The sequence below is a fragment of the Apiospora marii genome (assembly GCF_038362585.1).
Source record: "Apiospora marii strain CBS 49790 chromosome Unknown utg000002l_segment0_segment0, whole genome shotgun sequence".
NCBI classification, from domain to species: domain Eukaryota; kingdom Fungi; phylum Ascomycota; class Sordariomycetes; order Amphisphaeriales; family Apiosporaceae; genus Apiospora; species Apiospora marii.
Window position 1 is genome coordinate 331,614 of NW_027117373.1, and position 19,056 is coordinate 350,669.

The following is a 19,056-nucleotide window of genomic DNA, read 5'->3' on the forward strand; positions in this document are numbered from 1 at the left end:
GTTAGTTCGGGTATGAGGTTAGCAGGCGCAGTACCTATTGCAGCAATGGCTGACTGGGCTGGTGGCTGGTGTTCCCAGACAGAAGGAGCAACCGCGGGCAATCGCGTTCCTGTTTCCGAACGGAGTGCAGCTGCTGTGCAACTCGGTCTTCTCTCTTTTTGTCCCTCCCACGAGGTCGCCTTCTCACAAAACAGTAACCCCCCACGGTCCGACTTCTTGCACAGCATGTACTGCAATCGATCCTTGCATCTCAATCCGGACATCGCCCTCTCCCTTGCTTCGGCAAACACGCTTTGACCTCCCGTCTTTCATCACCGTACCGAAAAGTCGCATGACTGCTACACCCACTTCGCACACTTTCCAATCTCCCTCGGCGCGAACAGAGCAAGAGCTGCAGTGGGTGCAAGGTGGTGATGTTATGCTGATGGCGACGATCTGAAAGCGGTCCAGGGTGCATGGGGCGTCGGCATTGGGTGGAGAAGCGGTAGCACTAAGACGTGCTTCCGGGGACCATCGACCAGAACGACCCCTCCTGCTGAAGGCAAGCAGCAAGTAAGTCTCACACTAAACGAACCACACCTCGACATTTGAATGCCCTCATCTGTTCCCACCACCTCTGGCCCGGGGTGCTTTAGTGATTCAATAGCCAGGTTCTGTTATAGCCGATCACTTGGGGCTAATTGCAACCCTGGCAGAGCACCCCAACTCTTCTGTCTGTCTATTCCCAACTTACAGAGCCACCAGCCCGTGTTCGCTTGGAGGTGGCGCATCCCGCGCCTCCAACGACTCCCTGCTTTTGACCCTGCCTCCACTCCCTTGGAAGAGGCTCCGATGTGGGCTTTCGTCACTCCCATCTAGATTGCATGCATCCATCTCATGGGGGTGATGGATCGACCCGAAAGTCATGTCTTGAACCTTACGTCCCTTGAAGATGTTGTGTGCAGTGCAGTGTAGTGCAGCCCTGCTCTACCTGCGTGCTGCCTGCCCATGCTCGCAAGTACGGATCGACCAAATATGCCGAACCACTGCGGTAGATCTCTCTGCTTTCTCCGGGACGTACGAGACCCATTTCCGTACCAATACCGCCAGGATGGCTAGTCGCCCGCACTTGGGTGGCATACACTACACCACTACGCGGTCACAAGGATGGGTTCTTGTGCCGACCATGTTTGCTACGCCGTTCCGTGCAATTTGCAAGTTCGCAGCCAGTTTCCTACTTTCCTCCCGACCATCAGAACCAACGGCGCCTTTAGGTTTCCAATAATACGAGTGTCCAGTGGCACTGTGACCAGAGTTCATGGCCATGACCAACATGTCGTCGCTTCTCTTATGTTACTCGCCCTTCACCAGAGCGCACCCCAGTCACCGTCGCCCACCCTTGCGACACATCCTATACGACCCCGGCCGATAAGACGCCTCATTATTGGCCCGAGTCGCATCGACGTTGCAACCACCATCGAGTCGATGTCGTCTTATCAACGTGATCTGGGTCAACGGGAAGCAAGCTGCTCGCCAGAGACACGGCATGGTCTATTCCGCGCGGTGCATCAAGGGCTGCTAAGCCACGATTGGGGGTTCAAGAGCCCCCCGACTGACTGCGACCCCCAGGCGTTCTAAAGATAACCCGACACTATGTAGCCCACGCCCAGCCAAGGATGTCGCCTCATCGTCGTCATGGGCTCTTTAGATAAGCGTGCTGCTCGTGTCTACCTACTGCTGGTGATCATGTTCGGTTAATGGACCCGCATCACTTCGATAGGTACTCGTCGCCGCCCTGCTAGACGGCGTCCCGTCCCACTACGAGGTCCACCCACCCATACGCACAACATCCACCCGGTATGCACATCTGCACTCTCTTGAGCACCACTGCATGTAGTCTAAATGGTCATCCACACTACATGCCTCTTGAGTAATCTTCAGCATCGGAGAATTCAATTTGTTAACTTGAATCCTTCTAGGCTTGTCTTTCCGAGCCATCTTATCCCATATATCCATCCCCTTTGGGCACCCATTCGGATATCCCCTCCAAGCATCAGCCTAGTACTATACCTCAGCGGGCCACCAACTACATGATCCATTGCCTTTGAGGGAGACTATCAAGGTTATGATCAGCCCAAGCTGTTCTCATGTTCACATTAGCCACATTCCCATGCTGTGGATGTTTACAGTCCGGGACTTGCCCACGGGTTACGCCTCCTCTCCAGTTTTGGTTTTCCTTCGCCCCTCTTCTTTCTCTCTTCACGACATCGGGTCATCGATGCTGATCATGTGGTGGGTAAACCACGCTCATCCCTGTACCAGAAGCTGGTATACAGAAGAGGATGAGACAAGATAGTCCGCGCGGGTGATAGAGGCACCACACGAAAAGGCGGGACGGTTAGCCGGCATTGCTGATTCGGGGATCTGCGGTGAGTCCTGTCCGGTCGATCTCGTGTCATACGCGTTCTATCATCTCATGACTTGTACAGAAACAAGTCTTCGGTACCCTTGAGGAGGCGGATACTCTACACAGCAGTAAGTGCATGATTTCATGTCGGGGTGGTGATTCTGATGTTTGGCGACAAGTACGCGTTTTGGGGGGGAGTGCGTGTGTGCATGTCTTTGTCATACCGCTCTTCAACAGGAAACGGTCGCCCGTCCTTATTTGCAGACAAAGTCTTGGCCGCCTGTCTAACGTGCATCGATCCTGCACACCATCTTGTCGAGTGTGCGCTCGAGAAAATAGTGTGGGTGTATGTAAGTAATCAAGGTCTCATGATGCACCCACCCCACCCCCTTTCCGTCTTGTTCCCCCACGTTCAGCCACACTCGTACACGCTTGCACACTCACGCGCTGCGTGTCTCGTCTCTCCCTCTCCCTTGGTTCCGCCCTTCCACCTTCTCTGGCGGGTTTGAGCGGAACAACTGCTCCCTGCACCCGGTCTTACACGTACGGCATCTTGTCTCCTATGCAAGTCACATGGAACTTCAAAAACCGTATATTGCGTTGGTCATGTGGACTTAGCTGCTATGGAGATAAACTTCTCAGTAGCAAACATAACTGGGTATTGCTGATTGTAGATGCCGTTTTGTTTGGTTTTGTACTCCGGGCTTCCGCTCGTGTAGGTGTGCCATACTGTTAAACCCCTTTTGTGATGGCTTTGTTGGTAGGGAGGGTGTTACGTCGGCGGTGAGCGGCTTGCTTGCGATGTTCTTACAGTGTTGCGAAAAAGGAAGGTTTCAGTAAAGTGATGTGTGTCGCTGTTGTATCCTAAAGAGATTGAAATGAGATCTTCTGCTATTACGCTCCACCGACGGTCGTCGATGGTGAGGGCACCTTCAATGGCTGGAGAGTGCCCTTTATAAATACTTATTTGCATATGTCAATGAAATATTATATGTATCAGGCTAGGCGATCCCTATGCCCCTTTTCCACCCTTTCGAATATGGCGTTCGGTGTAGAGGAAAGGATCAAGGCATCCGAGGTAACTCAACAACCTAATTTGACCTTCAACCTATCACTCGAACTCGTGTCAGAGTGAGGAGCCTTTCCGCCTCCAGGCTGGTAGGCTATTGATGAAGAAACATATACACTTGGTTGCCTTCAGTATCATACGGTCTTATGTCATTTGCTCCCAAGTCAACAGCTAGTGTTCTCTCCTCCGTATGCTCCCGAATACCATCCTACAACGACAGTAGCAGTATGAATAACGTGTCCTAGTCGGCATTTCCTTTTGAGTAGATTAAAATTGTCTTTTGCCTAAACTGAGTATGTATAGGTCTAATCCAATTGACCTGCAACTTAATACTACATACCAGTTGAACACGCTATAGTTCCTGATTCACAACATCGCTATTGTCTCTGTCGCCCATGATGTTTGGTATCCTTGTTTTTGTATATATCAAAGTTTTTCCGGCCGTAAAGTTGATAGCACAGTCCCATGTGTTTATTACAGCTAAACATGTGATGTCGTTCTCCAGATCTCCGGATGTCGCGGGCCCCTGATACGATTAGTAAACATTTTTGCACATCTCAGATCAACATCTGTCCCACCCCTTGCATCATTGCCTTGGGCCCCGCCCCCAGCAGCAGTAGCAGCAGCGGACATCGAGACGGGTAGGTACAGCAGCAGCCTGGGAATCCGGGTCACGGGAACCGCGTCGGATCGGAAGCGGGACACAAAGCAAGGGGGTGGGTTGGTTACACCTGTCGAAGTTTCTGGCTGGGTTGGCTCTCTGCCCTATCGGAAAGCTGCTTTATCTGGATACGGGGAAATTGTCAAAAACACATTTCGCCCTCTATATTAGGACACCACTTATCAAGCCCTACGAGGCAGGGGGCCAATCAAAAAGAGACTGTATACGCGCCAGCCGGGATATTCTTCTGTGCAATCTGTAAAAGTGACAGGTCAACGACCTCTCAGCCTGCGAGATGTGATTGGTCAATGACGAGGAGAGTTCCTGCCTATCTGTTGAAAACGGCACTATGTCGTGGATGAGAAAGACCTGGTGGAAAAGAGTCAGAGAAAAAAAATGACGAGATGCATGATTGATGATGATTCAGAGCTGGACGACGAGAAGCATCACACCCGATCATGTTGTTACATGCACATCAGCTTCAAATAGTAGACTAGAATAAGTCCAATGAATTAGATTAAAACGCCATGCTAAGTGTGACCTGATCCCCAAATAAGATTAAAAAAAAGCCCCGTTGCTTCTGCACGACACTCTTAATTCAAACTCATCCAAACACACGAGCCCACGAAGCCGGCCAAAACAAGCGACGTCAGGATCCCGGCACCGGCCCGATCCGCCGCCGTGATGGGCTTCATGGCCCTCAAGTTTGGCAGCGCATTGCCGCCGCCGGCGTCCCCCTTACTACTCCCGCCCGTCGCGTTAGTAACGGGGGGCTCCGCCTCCTTCATCATCAGCCCCGTCAGCGCGCCCAGGACGTTCATCTGGTGCACGGCGCTCGTCTGCTTGGGCGACTGGGCCCCTCCACCCTGGGCCCACTCGAAGCCGCACATCTGCCCGTTGTCGCCGCGGTCGCAGGCCGCCACGCCGGCGCGCGCCGAGCTCTCAAAGACGGGCATGACTTTATCTTTCAGGTGCGGCGCCAGCACCGTGGCCTGCGAGACCCAGCGGTGCAGGTAGCCCTTGAAGGAGCGCATGTCGACGTTGCAGCTGCCGACGCCCTCGCAGGCGTACTCGATGGCGACGCCCTGGGGGAAGAAGACGGAGAGGGAGCGGTCGACCAGGAGGTCCAGGCGGTCTTTCCACTTTTGGGATTGGTTCGTCTGGGGTTGGGGGCGCGTACGTTAGTAAAAGGGGGTTCAAGGAGATGGAACATTGACGATGTCAAACAAGAATGCATCGTAAAATGTGTTGGCTGGTATGAAATATGGCATGTAGCAACTTACAATGTCGTACATGAAGGCCGCGCCCTGGATCAGGACGGCGGCATTGTACGAGAACTGCAGCTTGTTGACATCGAGGCAGTTCTCGGGCAGGTGCGCCCCATCGTGCACGTTGCCCTCGGCGTCGATGTACTTGAGCCGCTCGAGCAGGTCGTACGTCTTCTCGGCGTACTCGGCATACGTATCATTACCCGTGTAGCGGGCGAGGCGGGCGCCCAGGTTGAAGTAGATACCATTAGAAATGGTGTTGACGTAGTCGAACCCGTTGTTGATGCTGAAGGCCTGCCAGCGCAGCCCGCCGTTGCAGTTGCTGTTGGGCTGGTTGACGCGGCGCTCCTGCATCGACTGCTCGTTGAAGACGGCCTGCACCAGCGCCAGCCAGTCCAGCCCCGTCTCGCGGGCCGGCGGCGGGAAGTTGGTCTCGGCCGCCAGCATGGCCGTCATGGCCCAGAAGCCCTGGTCGTCGTTGCCCATGGTGGCCGTCCAGTTGGCCGGCATGAAGTCCTTTTTCTCGCCGCTCTGTTCTACTAGGGACCGCGTGATGATGGCGTCGTACTGCTTGTCTCCGGTCTGCTGGCGGTAGTCGAGCAAGGTCCCCCACCTAAACACGTGTATTCGTTAGCTGGTGCCTTTCTTTGCATTATGATAGGAAATGCAATGGAGGAGAGGTGACCTACATGGCACCGCCGATCCACCAGAAGTAATCGCCATCCGGTGGCGGGCCGGGCAGGATGCCGATGGCAAAGGTCCAGCCCGGGTCTTCGCCCTTATAGAAGCTGAGGAGGTCCTTCGCAACCTCGGCGGCCGTCTGTGCTAACGAGTCTGAAGTTGGTGTTAGCACGGGGAGCGGGCATTGTCCCGACGTTTCATCCGGGGAAACCGACCTTTGCTGGTGAAATCTGGGGCTGCCAGCGCGGCTAAAGCGCCAGGAAGCGATAGTAGTCCTGCCGCGGTCCATCTTGATACCCTCATATTTTCCTGACAGTAATGTGCCCCGACTAGCGGCGGCAGCGAATGTGTGTGGTATAGGCAGGCCCGATTCTTCTCTTCGTCGGATGCCCCCTTTAATTATGTGCGGAACAAGCTCTTTTCGGATACTTGGGATTGCTTCAAGCAATGTAGATCAGCCGATTAGGAATACTATAGGCTGGTATTTCGCCGAACGATAAGGTGGGGGTATCAAGCGATTGTAAAAAATCCCATCGGGAAATGTAAAGACAGCAGGATATTGACTCAGGACAGAGATTGGAAGATCAGGAAGGTATCAAAAAATAAGAACAGATTCGACATCGGAAACATGGCATTCGTTGACACAATATGGGGGGAGCTTCAGCTCCTCCCGGAGTGATGGGCGCCCGCCCCCATCATGGTCGGGCTCATTTGGCTTATTTGCTGCCAATGTTCTTGTTGTTTGGCATAGCCTCAAACATCAAGACTTCCAAGACTCGGCATCCAAGGGCTTGGCTCGTTAGGCGCAGCACCACGAAGTCTTGGGAGAGGCCGGCGAGCGCTGGGCGTTGGGGACTATGGGACAGATCGCCGGCCAATCATACAGCCGCCAAGAAGACTTACCCTCAGCAGAAACCCTCAGCTCGGCCAGTTTTGTCGTACGCTGCTGCATCTCGGGAGTCGGCTGGCCCATGCGGCACCCCGTGTGTCAGGGTGCATGGCCCGGTAAACTAAGTACCCTCGCGGTGACAGTGTAGCTGCTAGCGTCTCGGCGCTAATCTCGTATTATCGGACGGTCTGGTCGATTCGGTCGCTGCCGAGCCGCCTGTACGGTCTCGATCCTCTTGTCAGAAATGAGGAGCCATACGGGATGAGACTTCGAGAGCCATCCAAGAGTCTGGAGGAAATGACGACCGAGGGAAGTCAAGAAGGAAGTTCGGGTTCAGGGGGCGCCGAGCAATTGGCTAGCGGACTGCCAAGCCGAAGACACTTGGCGGGCGCATCTGGCTGTCCTTCTTGGCAAAGTGTTTTTTCACCGACTGCTCAATTAATTGAAGGCCGTTCAGTGTGCAATTCGTCGGTCGCTTTTTCCGCCCCAATTTGAGTTGACCGAACATTTCTTGTGCAAGTCCAAATGATGAGCGGATGAATGAAATGGGACGAAGCTGGCGGATAAGGTGATTCGAGTGAACGACATGACCTCTTCTCGAACGCGCGCCTCTGACGGCTGCAGCCATCATCGCTGGGCTTGGCACGCATTGGCACTTGGCACGCGATGTTTTAAAAGCAAGACAGCATCAACCCCGTAATGGATTTCTCATAATCAGCGAACCAAGACCTTCAAAATCCCTACTCTGCTCTTTTCTGGTGCTGTTCCAGACTGTTGGAATACCGCTCTTTGATCGCCTCGTGAATATGACCTTCCTCGTTTCGCCCGAGTCGCATTTGACTGACTACATGGGCATTTGACTGCCTTCAATCGAAATCATATTCTTGGCCAGTTGAAATACGAGGCCAGCGATACTAGCATATACCCGGGAAGTAGACTGCATTCAAGTGGCAATCTGCTGTCCGACCAGCCACTTCACCATTGTCAAGGCATCATCATCACACAAAGACGCGAAAAGCCCCAACTGATTTAACTCATTCGATTCATGATATACATTAACCACCCCTAGGAGGCAGCAATAATAAATAAAAACTAGCCATTAAGCGTTACAATCGTTCCTTTCTCTCGGGATAATACAGAATTAATAAAACCCCCTTCAAGACTGCTTAAGCCTTGATGGGCGTAACCTTGGCCTTGGCGTGGAAGTCGCGGCTGCTGAGACCGGCGCTGAGGGTGAACTCGCCGGCGGGGATGACCCAGCCCTGGGAGACGATGTCCCAGTAGCTGAGGTCGCGGCGCATGAGCTCGAAGCTGACGGTCGTCTTCTCGCCGGCCTTCAACAAAACCTTCTCGAAGCCGCGGAGCTGCTGGGGCGGCGTGCCGGCCGGGGTGCTGTCGGGGAAGCTGACGTACAGCTGGGGCACGGTGGCGCCGTCGACGTCGCCCGTGTTGCTGACCTCGACGGTGACGTTGTAGAGGGGCGCCCAGAGGGCCGGGTTGCCGCCGGGCTGGATAGGCTCGTCGGCGGGAGTGGCGGCAATATCCTGCTCAAGGGTCTCGACCTTGACGTCGGCCAGCTCGAAGGTGGTGTAGGAGAGGCCGAAGCCGAACTCGTAGCGGACCGAGATGTTCTTGGCGTCGAAGTAGCGGTAGTCGATCTCGAGCTTCTCGTCGAACCACGACTGCCAGTCGTCGATGCCGGTGGTGTTGACCTGGGTCGTGGGCGGGGCGTTGTAGTCGGTGCCGTTGAAGGCGATGGTGTAGGGCAGCTTGCCCGAGGGGTTGACGTCGCCGTACAGGATGTCGACGATGGAGTTGCCCGACTCCTGCCCGGGGTAGTGGGCGGCCACGATGGCGGTCACGTTGGGGTGGTCGGCGAAGGGCAGCACGTTGATGCCGCTGGAGTGGGTGACGACAATGGTGTTGTTGCAGTAGTTGGCGACCGAGGTGACGACCTCCTCGCCGTCCCAGTCGACCGACAGGTGCTTGCGGTCGGCGCCCTCCTCGGCCCAGGTCTTGAGGAAGACGAGGCAGGCCTCGGGGGAGTGGGGTTCCAGAGGTCGGTCATGTTGCTCGAGGCGATCAGGGTGTTGTTCAACCACTGCTGCACGAGGGCACCGTCCTTCTTGGCGCGGGCCTTGACGGCCTCGAGAGGGGTGATCAGGTAGGTCAGGCGACCGGTACCAGAGCCACCGCCGGCAGCCAGAGTACCGAACTCGTAGTCCTTCTGGTTCAGGAAGCCCTCGGTGATGTCACCGGCGTCGTTTCCGAACACAGCGATGGACTTGGGAGCCTTGAGGGGGAGGGCCTTGTTGACGTTCTTGAGCAGAACGGTAGCCTCGGCACCGTGCTTGCGGATCAGGTCGCCGTGGTTGCCGCGGACGTCGCGGCTGCTCTCGCCCGTCATGTTCCAGTCCTCGGCCTTCCAGTCCTTCTTCTTGAAGAAGGTGTTGAGGACACCGCTTGAGGCGTCGGTGGTGGGGAAGTCCTTGTCCTGTCCGAGGTGGTAGTAAGGGGTCATGATGCGGACAATCATGTCGTCGAGGCGGGTGGCGTCGAGGGTGCCGTTGTTGACGGCAGTGGTGACGTTCTTGCCGAAGAAGGAGCCGAGCGTGGGGTCCATGCCGTAGGAGCCGAGACCGCCGGGCATGTTCATGTCGAGACCGCTCTCGATGGAGGCGACGCCGGAGTGGACGGCACCCCAGTCGGACATGACGTAGCCCTGGAAGCCGAGCTCGCCCTTGAGCAGACCGTTGAGGGTCTTGGAGTTCTCGCAACCGTACGAGCCGTTGAGGCGCTGGTACGAGCACATGACGGAGGCGGCGTTGGCGCGGACCGAGTTGGCGAAGGGCCACAGGTAGAGCTCGTGCATGGTGCGGTCGTCAATGTTGGAGGAGACGGCCTCCTGGATGACGTTGGTGCCAGTCTCGTCGAAGTTGGGGTTGCGCTGCGTCTCCTGCTCGTTTCCGATGAAGTGCTTGGGGGTGGCCTGGACACCAGCATCCTGGTGGCCCTTGATGGTCTCCTCCATGGCCACACCCGTCAGGTAGGGGTCGGCGGCGAAGCCCTCCCAGTTGCGTCCAGAGTAGGCGGATCGTCCGAGGGGACCGCAGACAGGCCTGGTAGAGTAGGTCAGTGAGATGGACTTGGTAAGTAGCCACGGTGCCATGTAAAGATCAACTTACGAGAGAGCAACTTGGGCGCCCTTGGCCTTGAACTCCTCACCCATGGCGTAACCACGCTCGTAGAGGATCTTGCGGTCCCACGAGGCGGCGGCCGAGACACCGGCGGAGAAGACGCTGGCGTAGTCGGCGACACGGATGGACAGAGGTCCGTCCTGAAGACACAGACCATTGAAGCCGAGGCGAGGGATGGGCCGGATGTTGCCGACACAAGGGCCAGCAGCACCGGTGACCATGTCGGCCTTCTCCTCGGGAGTCAGTTGGGAGACGAACTCCTGGGCTCTGGCCATGGCGTCCTTCCAACCGCCATTTCCGGCGATTTTGGCTATCTTGGAGTTAGCTGCGGTCCAGCGGCAATGGCGAGGCCAAAGAAGCTCGAGACTTACGAGAAGGATAGACCGGGGGCGAGTGTCCATAAGCACTGAGGATGGTGGTGTTCAAGGGCTGGACATAGGTGAAGTCGTCAGCGCCTCGGCTGCCGCCGCCAAAGTTTTGGGCGTTGGTGGCAGGCGCGAGGGCCGCGAGAGCTGACAAGAGCAGGATCCGGGGAGAAGCCATGGTGAGATGATGATTGACACTGGCGCTGGCTGTGAGGCTGTCCTTTCATTTTAGCCGAGAGGGGGAGGGCGTCGGGTCTTTATACGCGGCGAGTCAAGCTGGCCGCCGGTTGCAGCGGTCACGTAGGTCTACGAGATACATGCTACACGTCGGGCTGCTTCCGGTTCTGTCGAGGTCATGTCCTCATCGAACCCCGCACACGTTGTCCCGTGTGTACTTACACACGAACCGTCGGGAAGGTGGACGGACAAAGGCCTTGGCTTGGCATTGGTGTCCATGGGGGGAGCAGCAAGGTCCCCAGCCATGAATATTGATTGTGAGCGGGACTGGAACTCTGGGCGCGCTACCAATGACATCGGTCAGGCAGGCAGGTCGGGCAGGCAGGCTCGGTGGTCGCGAAGTACCGCCCGTACCATACAAGCAGTTGACCCATGCCCTGTATGGAAAGCACAACAGCTTCGAGAAGACGTTTGGTTGTCCGGGGCAGGCAAGTTCCCTGGACCGAGGTGTCGCCGTGTTCTGTGGGTGGAATGTGGAGGAGGTGCAGGCCAGGGAGCCAGGAAGGGCCATGGGTGCCATGCAGTGCGGGTTAATTGGCCCACGGGGTAAACGTTCAAGCAAGCCACGATATCATGCAATTGTGGTTAGCATCATCAATCCGTTTGTCAGCTACTCAGCTAGGCAAGAATACGCAGTGCAGCTAGCCAGCTAGGCTCGGGTCGGGCCACGGGCTGGCTCTTGTTGTCGTCATGGCTGGCAGATGATTGGACTGTCTGTACATGGCAACAATAGAAAAGCTCACAGTTTCATGCAAGATGCATCTGGGACCCGACAGATGGCCGGATTCCTTGCTGAGGGCAGATCTCCTCAAAGGTCCGTTGGAGAGAGGCGTGAGGCGTGTAGATGCGCCGGGTCAGCTGTGATTTGGAGAAAGCTGTTCGGATGAGGCATAGTGAAAGTCAGCGTGAGCGATATTGTCTCCACATGGGCATCTCCAGACTTTTCTCCCAAGGCTCCACCTCCAACCCCAAGACTCGGGTTCCCACGTTCTGTTGTCGGGAAGGGCCTGGCGTTTTTCGTAGAGTCGTAGAGAATTGCTAAAGGAAATCCTCCGAGAGCAACAAGACGACCGATGTTTTCCCGTAGTCGCAAAGCCAAGGCTGTCTCATGACGTTGATGCGGGCGGTCAGCGCAGAAACTGGGGAAGCAGGCCAGGTTTCCAGCCTTCCCCACACTGTCTAATCGGCCCTTTGGGACCTTGGCTCGAACTGGTCGCGTTGTTTATTGAAAGAAATGGCATGGCACGAGGGCCAAAAGCAGGCAGGGTAAGGATAGCACCTCGGGATTGCGGTCTTGATGAGGACTGGCATCGGCATCGCGAAGGCACCACCAGTGTTCGCGGCAAATGACTCGTCCCTAGATTGCCGAGCGAGCAGCGCTGATTCCCAAGCCACGGGTTGCCCTGCTTTCGCTGCGCTGGCTGAGATGACTTAATCTTGGGCTGCCTATGTGCGCACGCTTCCGTGCCCACTTCTGACTCGGGCAAAAGCCGACCGTTGCGGGGAAATGATTCTGGTTGCGGGTTGCCCGCACTGGCAGCAAAAAAAAGACCGCGTTTCTCCATCCTTGGGCGCTTGCACTTCCCAGAGTAGCTACTCCGCACAAGGCTTTGCTGGAGCTGATGACCTGCAGGCTGGCCGAGTTGGAGAATTGGGGGTGGGTTATGGCTTGACCAGCGCCGGTATTTCCAATTGCGGTTGCACGATTTCTGTCTCCTGCCCAACGCTGGCAATTGTCTCTACCAACCTTTTTGCTCATCCACAACCCCACGAATCGTGCTCTGTCGTCACATCATGAGAATTTCCCGGCGCAAACAGTCGAGTATAACTGGATCAGCCGCGATATCGCCGAATTTCTGCATAGAAAACTCTCCACGCACGTGAGCTTCTCTCGGTTGCTCATCGGCGTTCCCCAGATTTGACGTGATGCTTGCCTTAAAAGAATTGCAGTATACCTACGGGGTATTGTACCTACAAAGCGATGCGACATGCGACAGTACCAGACAGCAGGTGCAAATATCGCAACAGCCGACGATCGCAATGGGCCACTGCAACGGAGAATGCCTGGGTGTGTGACGTGACAGCGAACATGGGTGAAGACGAGAAATTAACTGTAAATGCGCTGGACGGAAACCTCGGCCTTCCCCAGGTCAGCAGGCAAACAAAAAACAGGGCCCCACTCCCGGGGGTCTGGTCTCCCCCGGTGAGCACACCGAGTTTTCCTACCAACATTAAACATCATCCCACAAACTATGAGTGAGTACCGCTGCACAAGGAAACGTCATTCGATCATGATGGGTTTCCCGTCTACCTATCTACCCGTCTCGCGCACACACTGAATCTCGCGTGTATCGCTTTTGCTTCCATTGCCGTCTGTGCCGCTTCGGTTGCCCGACGGCATGTTTTCAGCGACTCGCCCGCCGGTTTTCCATGGCGCAAGCTGGCAAGGAGGCAAGGAAACGTTCGATCCGAGGTGGCCGCTCCACACGTGTCCACCTCGGGCCAAGAATTGAACGGTTCATTCCACACGTTCCAGCAGCCAATCTCGATCTCGGTCAGTTCAGCCAGTGGCTTTGCTCTCGGCCGCCGTTCGTCGGGGACAACTCAACGAAGGTCTAGCTTCATTCGTGCGATATCACAGCCGTTGATTTTGCATATTGACCATAGCTTTGCCGTTATGTATGTGCATGATATGTTTATCTCGTTACGTTCCCATGTAAGTAATGCCCTTTAAGCACCGTGGTGAGAAGGTGCGTACGTTGTCGCCCTTCATCAACAACTTTGTCCAAGCGAATCAGCTTCCTCAGCATCTGTGTTATAAGACTCTTTAACACGACCATGGCCCGCATTCCAATAGGCTATGTATTGATAGTGGATGCATCTGGTTCTAGATGATATTCAGGTACAATAGCGACGGCATGTACCGTCCCACTCTACCGCTCGAAACGGCACAACCCCTTTATCCTAACCATAATGTATTGACGGGGCTACACCTTATACCCCCGTTAGCTCCTACACACAGTAGTCCAGGAAGTCTCTTTTTCGGATGGTACCTTGCCAGTTGTATGCCACCCCATACAGTGTTCAAGTAAGAGTTGAACCATCTCAGGTATAACATGCACTGTCCGGTTCCCTAGCGACTTATCCGCCTAATAAGAAGAATGTCTTCCTTTACCGCCAATGTCTTCGGGTCTTCGTGATTAAAGTAACCCCGTCCTGATACTCAAGCTCGTGCTGAATAAGTCCAGAGTCTCAGCTGTTTACTCTTGGCTATGATCTAGCAACAGATCCAGGGGCGAGGACCCCAACAGCAGTGATCATGGTGATATGGGCAAGCCACGAACGCTTGCTTGGCCCTACGTCCCACTAATCAAGGCGTTTGCGGCTATTCAGCTTCACGGCAGCCTTGTACTGGGGCTTGATTTAGCAACATGATCAGCGACAGTCCAGGCAGTTGGTACTGTCGGTGATTGGTAGGCAGATAACCCCTGACTGACCTGCATACCGTCGCAGCTCCACATCTGGTGTGCCGGCGTGCGTTAGTCGCGATCTCTAGTCATCGTATTGGCAGTCCTTGGGGGTTTGTACATAATATGGATAAGACAATCATGATGGCTATCAGGTTCACATACCCCAGAACGTACCTAGGGCCAACGCCTTGGGTTGGGTGGTTCACTGGAGTGTGTTTGCTATCGCCATGTATAATTGAACCACATCCCGCAGTATCAATTTTTCGACCTTCACGGTCCGTACTCACTAAAATACCCATGCAAGAAGATAAAGCTTCATTCTAGACCTACTACTAATGCATTTCCCAAGTTTCGAGTCACGCAGCCACAGCCCCGTCTAAGCCCATCGTATTAGTGCTGATTGGGAAAGAGATTGCTGAGGTGAACATAAATGTAAAGTCATGCCACATCTTACAGACTGAACGCCCTTTCATGTTACCACTGTGACTCTTCTGCTATCGTTTGTGACAGGAGAAGCTTCGGATGAGAAACTGCTGATGATCTCTGTATTTCGTTCTCCTGAGCCAGGTTTCGATCCCTATATCCAATGGCAATTGAATAGCATGATTATCTTGTTGTTGATAATGTCATGATATGCGAGAGCAGCCTGGTAGCGGCTTCTACTTTCTTCTGGGGTGTAATGAAAGTGTTGCTCAAAATCTTGACATTGGTCATTCGACTTGCCTGGCGATAAGGGGGGCAAGGACAACTTCAGAAATACATATGATTTAGGAGTCCTTTCTTTCATCCGTGGGCGAGAAGAGTTTAAAGGCATTAGTGGTTTCGAGGTATAATCCATAGTCGCTATTGACGGAGCTCGCGTCCGATTTGCGGCTAGTGCGTGACTTTGTTCTTGGATATTTCCCTTCCAAATAAGATATTCTGTTCTGTTTATTACATGTACTGGTTTCACTCAAGGTGGTAACAGCAGCAAAACAATCCAACGTTGTTGTTCAGTCTTGCTAGATGGTAACTGACGTTAGCTACCCCTATTTTTGTTTCATTACCCCTATCTATTCCCCACCCAGCCTTTCGCCAAACAAACTGCGCCGTAAACACGCTTCGAAAACACGAGTAATAATAACATGAGTCGATGGGCATATCTAATCCAAAATGGACCGAGAATTATGTGTGGCGGTGTCTCAACAAAATGAAGAAAGAAGAAAGGAAGCACTGGCGGACGAAACAGAATCGTCTTCAGGGGGTGTGGTTGTCTGTATCTCTTCTCCAAATTTCAGCATGCGCTAGGATATCCCGTAAGTAGCGGTTGGTACACCAATCGAAGACTGCCCAGACGATGATGGTGGTTGGGATAGTGCAAATCCAGAACACCCAGAACTGCTCCGAGACAAGCCCTGGGCCGCCTAGAGACGGCATCGAAAACAGCGTGGAGAAGAATGTGCCAGGCAGGAACAGCAAGGTCAAGTATCCTATACCCTTCATCACAACGGTATCTCTCCGGTTGTCTCTGGCCATCTCCTGGGCAGACTGACTGATTGCCATGGGTAGCTAGATCAAAGTTACTTTCACGCTCATTTTCGGCAATTAAATATCGTTACCTACAACAATGTCACTCTGGGCTTTTGCCCGGACCAGCCGTTGCTGGGAACTGAATGACAAGTAACCCAATTCACTCTTGATGACTCGTGCTCCTTGACGCAATGATGTGGCGACACTGCGATGTCGATCCATGACATCCTCAGCACGTGGGTGGGTTGAGTTGTTGAATAGTGCGAACTGGCTCTCGTGTTGGGTGTCGAATACCTCTACAACACATACTGCAATGTATAAGGACCTGTTCAGGCTTGAACAGGAAGCTTGAATACGGGTGACCTGCATGGCTGCTTTGTACAGGTCATCGTAGCTGGGTGGTGTGGCATCTATCGGCGCGAAGGAACGTGCGAATCTGGTCATTGCCTCGATTTCAGGCAAGCTAGATCCATCCCGAAGGTAGTTATGTTGACATTGGAAGATAATATCGATCAAGATCAGCAGAGCTAGTGGCAGTGGGTGGTAGAGGTGATGCTCTGAAAGCCCCGGAATATCAAAAGCGCCACCACGAATGAAACTTGTCGTTTGCTTCCCATACGCGTCATGCTCCTGATCAAGCAGCGCTCTTGTTTTCATGGTTCTCGTGTCAAATGTCCAAGCCAATGTGTAGCCCATACCCTTGAAGTAAAAGCTATGGCATCCGTGTTCGCCGGTAATGTAGCGGAAGCAGGTTGTGCCAGAATGTGCGAACGCAACTAGGACAGGGTTAAGCCCGATGAACTCTATCAGTTCCGAGAACTCAATCTGGGTTACGTTGAATCGTGTGTGCTGTATATTCCTTGAAATGAAGAACATCTCTAGTGACGGATCAGGCTTGTCTTGACTTTGCAACCCGCATTTGCTTTGCTCGATGTAAGGCGAGAAGGATGACTCGGTTGCATCTTGGATATCGAAGCTGAAGCCCCGGCCCTGGGTGTGTGTAGCTATTGCGATTTTTAGATTCCTGATGGCCTGTTCCTCTGGAGGTCTGAAAGTCCAGGCGCCTGACCGGTTAAACAGATCGGGTTTCAAGTGGCGGCCGCACAAATCCATGGACTTGCGGTCAATGTTCTGGATTGATGGACATACGGGAGTTTGAAGAGGCTATTGTGAGAAAGCGCGGGGAAAGCGTTCCTGTTATGAACAGGCGTCTACTAATAATTTTCGAATATGCGAACGTCCCCTTTCGATTGGTTGGGATGCCTGCCACGGGCTATGGATGTAACCATAGCCCCAAGTCAAGTGTGTGATACCTTGGCATACTTATCATTCACGTACAAGCAGCTGCTGCACAAGAAGCTGAATGTGCTAATAGGGGAAGTATCTCCTCAATGAGAAAGATGGATATCAATGGTGCAAAAGTACGAAGCAGCTTGAATAGCTAATCCATCGAATTAGTGCTGGTCTTGATTGGCAGATTCAAAACTTCAGCAATGACAGAACTGGTTTGAATGTGAAGAGACGTTTGCAATGAGATCAGCTTGTGGGTTGAGGCAAATCAATAGATGTCACATACGAAAGGATCTAAAGAAGTAAGCCTATCTGGCTTTACATTAGACATGACTGGAATCTAGAAGAAGTTGATTACATTAGGGTCTGGAGTTGTACGTCTAGAAGCCTGTAACACGAACTAGGGTGATGGTTGACTGCAGCCACAATTGTCAGCCACGCCAAAGCAAAAAGCCCCCCCACCACTGGAGCTCCGGCCACTCACAGTGGCTCCTTTGTAATCGGTGGTCCACTCCCGAAGACCCGAAAGCCATCATGACCTCAAAGCTCCTTGGATTTGCCAATTGACTGCCCAAATTTCCACGCAGGACCGACGACGACACCTCTCCCCTCCACCCCTCCTCAATCGCCCACCCCCATTGCCATTGCGAATCGGCGCAATCATGCAAGGGCTCACGAGATCGACCGCCACCACGGCGGCCATGCTGTCGCGGCAGGCCTTGCTGCGCCGCCCGCAACAGACGGCCATGGTGGCCAGAATTGTCGCTCAGCGCACCTACGCCACGCCCGCCGGCACCACCTCGTCGGGCTTCCGCCAGAAACGCACCACCCCTTGGGACGAAGAGAAGGAGAGCACCCTCGACCGCGCCGGACGTGTCTTCCTGATGACGGAGATGTTCCGGGGCATGTATGTCCTGATGGAGCAGTTCTTCCGCCCACCGTACGTCGTCTGCACCCGCCGAGCATGGCAGGAAATCTCCTGCAATTAGAAGACACTGGACTGATGGAATCTCGTGATGCAGCTATACTATTTTCTACCCTTTCGAGAAGGGTCCCATCTCCCCCCGATTCCGTGGCGAGCACGCGCTGCGACGATACCCCTCCGGCGAGGAGCGTTGCATTGCCTGCAAGCTATGCGAGGCTGTATGTTACACCCTGTACATGCCAGCTATCGCGACAGACCAATTTGGCTGACAAAAACAATCTGTAGATCTGCCCTGCCCAGGCCATCACGATCGAGGCCGAGGAGCGAGCTGACGGCTCCCGAAGGACGTCGCGTTACGATATCGACATGACCAAGTGCATCTACTGCGGTTTCTGCCAGGAATCCTGCCCCGTCGATGCCATTGTCGAGTCGCCCAATGCCGAGTACGCCACCGAGACCCGCGAGGAGCTGCTGTACAACAAGGAGAAGCTCCTGGCCAACGGCGACAAGTGGGAGCCGGAGCTGGCGGCTATCATCAAGGCCGACTCTCCCTACCGATAAACCAGCATTGGAGGAAGAGTGGAGTTCGGACGGGGGAGTCATTGATATACCGGCTTGTACATATTAACAAGAGCAAAAGCACCATTTCATTTGTGAAGCTCCCATCTCGGGCGTCCAGGGGCTGTCTTTCATTGCTCAGTGTATGCATGCATTAAGTAGAGTACCTACTGGCTACTTGCAAATCGTCACAAACTACAGCGTGCGATTGCATTCGTAGACATTGATTCTAGCCATTGATTCACGTAAAACTCGCTCTGATTATACCGATAACTTCGCCATGTTTTGTCTTCACCTGAGGCGGCAAGTGGCAATTGATACAGTGGTGACGGCGACCGTTTTGAAGAATTTCCGCGGCTAGATACAGGTACCTAAGAAAGTTCTGGGGAAAGTCACGTGAATTTAGCTAGAGTCTCCCACCTTCCAATTCGCAGTGATTTCCAAGCTGCAAGCCACAAAACAGAGGGGTGGCCCGAGCTCGGCTCGGGGGATCCAGGCTACGCTAAGCTCCGACAGCTGGCTGGAGTCGCTCTCTCTGCTGGTGACGAGAA

General features: G+C 54.0%; 4 protein-coding genes across 4 annotated transcripts; 1 reads left to right on the plus strand and 3 right to left on the minus strand.

Annotated features, from left to right (window-relative positions):
• Nucleotides 1–4,709: 4,709 nt before the first annotated feature.
• On the minus strand, nt 4,710–7,038 carry PG985_001798 (mannan endo-1-6-alpha-mannosidase; the record flags this gene model as incomplete). The annotated part of the gene is made up of 4 exons (XM_066821567.1): nt 4,710–5,276; nt 5,400–5,997; nt 6,074–6,218; nt 6,969–7,038. 4 exons carry the CDS (start codon nt 7,036–7,038, stop codon nt 4,710–4,712), a joined length of 1,380 nt encoding a protein of 459 aa, XP_066688999.1.
• A 1,082-nt stretch (nt 7,039–8,120) lies between these two features.
• On the minus strand, nt 8,121–10,694 carry PG985_001799 (beta-glucosidase G; the record flags this gene model as incomplete). Its single annotated transcript, XM_066821568.1, has 4 exons — nt 8,121–9,026; nt 9,065–10,073; nt 10,140–10,461; nt 10,523–10,694. The coding sequence occupies 4 exons, from the start codon at nt 10,692–10,694 to the stop codon at nt 8,121–8,123; spliced, it is 2,409 nt and encodes an 802-aa protein (XP_066689000.1).
• Nucleotides 10,695–15,459: 4,765 nt separating this feature from the next.
• On the minus strand, nt 15,460–16,845 carry PG985_001800 (uncharacterized protein; the record flags this gene model as incomplete). The annotated part of the gene is made up of 2 exons (XM_066821569.1): nt 15,460–15,771; nt 15,826–16,845. The coding sequence occupies 2 exons, from the start codon at nt 16,843–16,845 to the stop codon at nt 15,460–15,462; spliced, it is 1,332 nt and encodes a 443-aa protein (XP_066689001.1).
• Nucleotides 16,846–17,684: 839 nt separating this feature from the next.
• On the plus strand, nt 17,685–18,508 carry PG985_001801 (uncharacterized protein; the record flags this gene model as incomplete). Its single annotated transcript, XM_066821570.1, has 3 exons — nt 17,685–17,962; nt 18,045–18,165; nt 18,233–18,508. The coding sequence occupies 3 exons, from the start codon at nt 17,685–17,687 to the stop codon at nt 18,506–18,508; spliced, it is 675 nt and encodes a 224-aa protein (XP_066689002.1).
• Nucleotides 18,509–19,056: the final 548 nt, after the last annotated feature.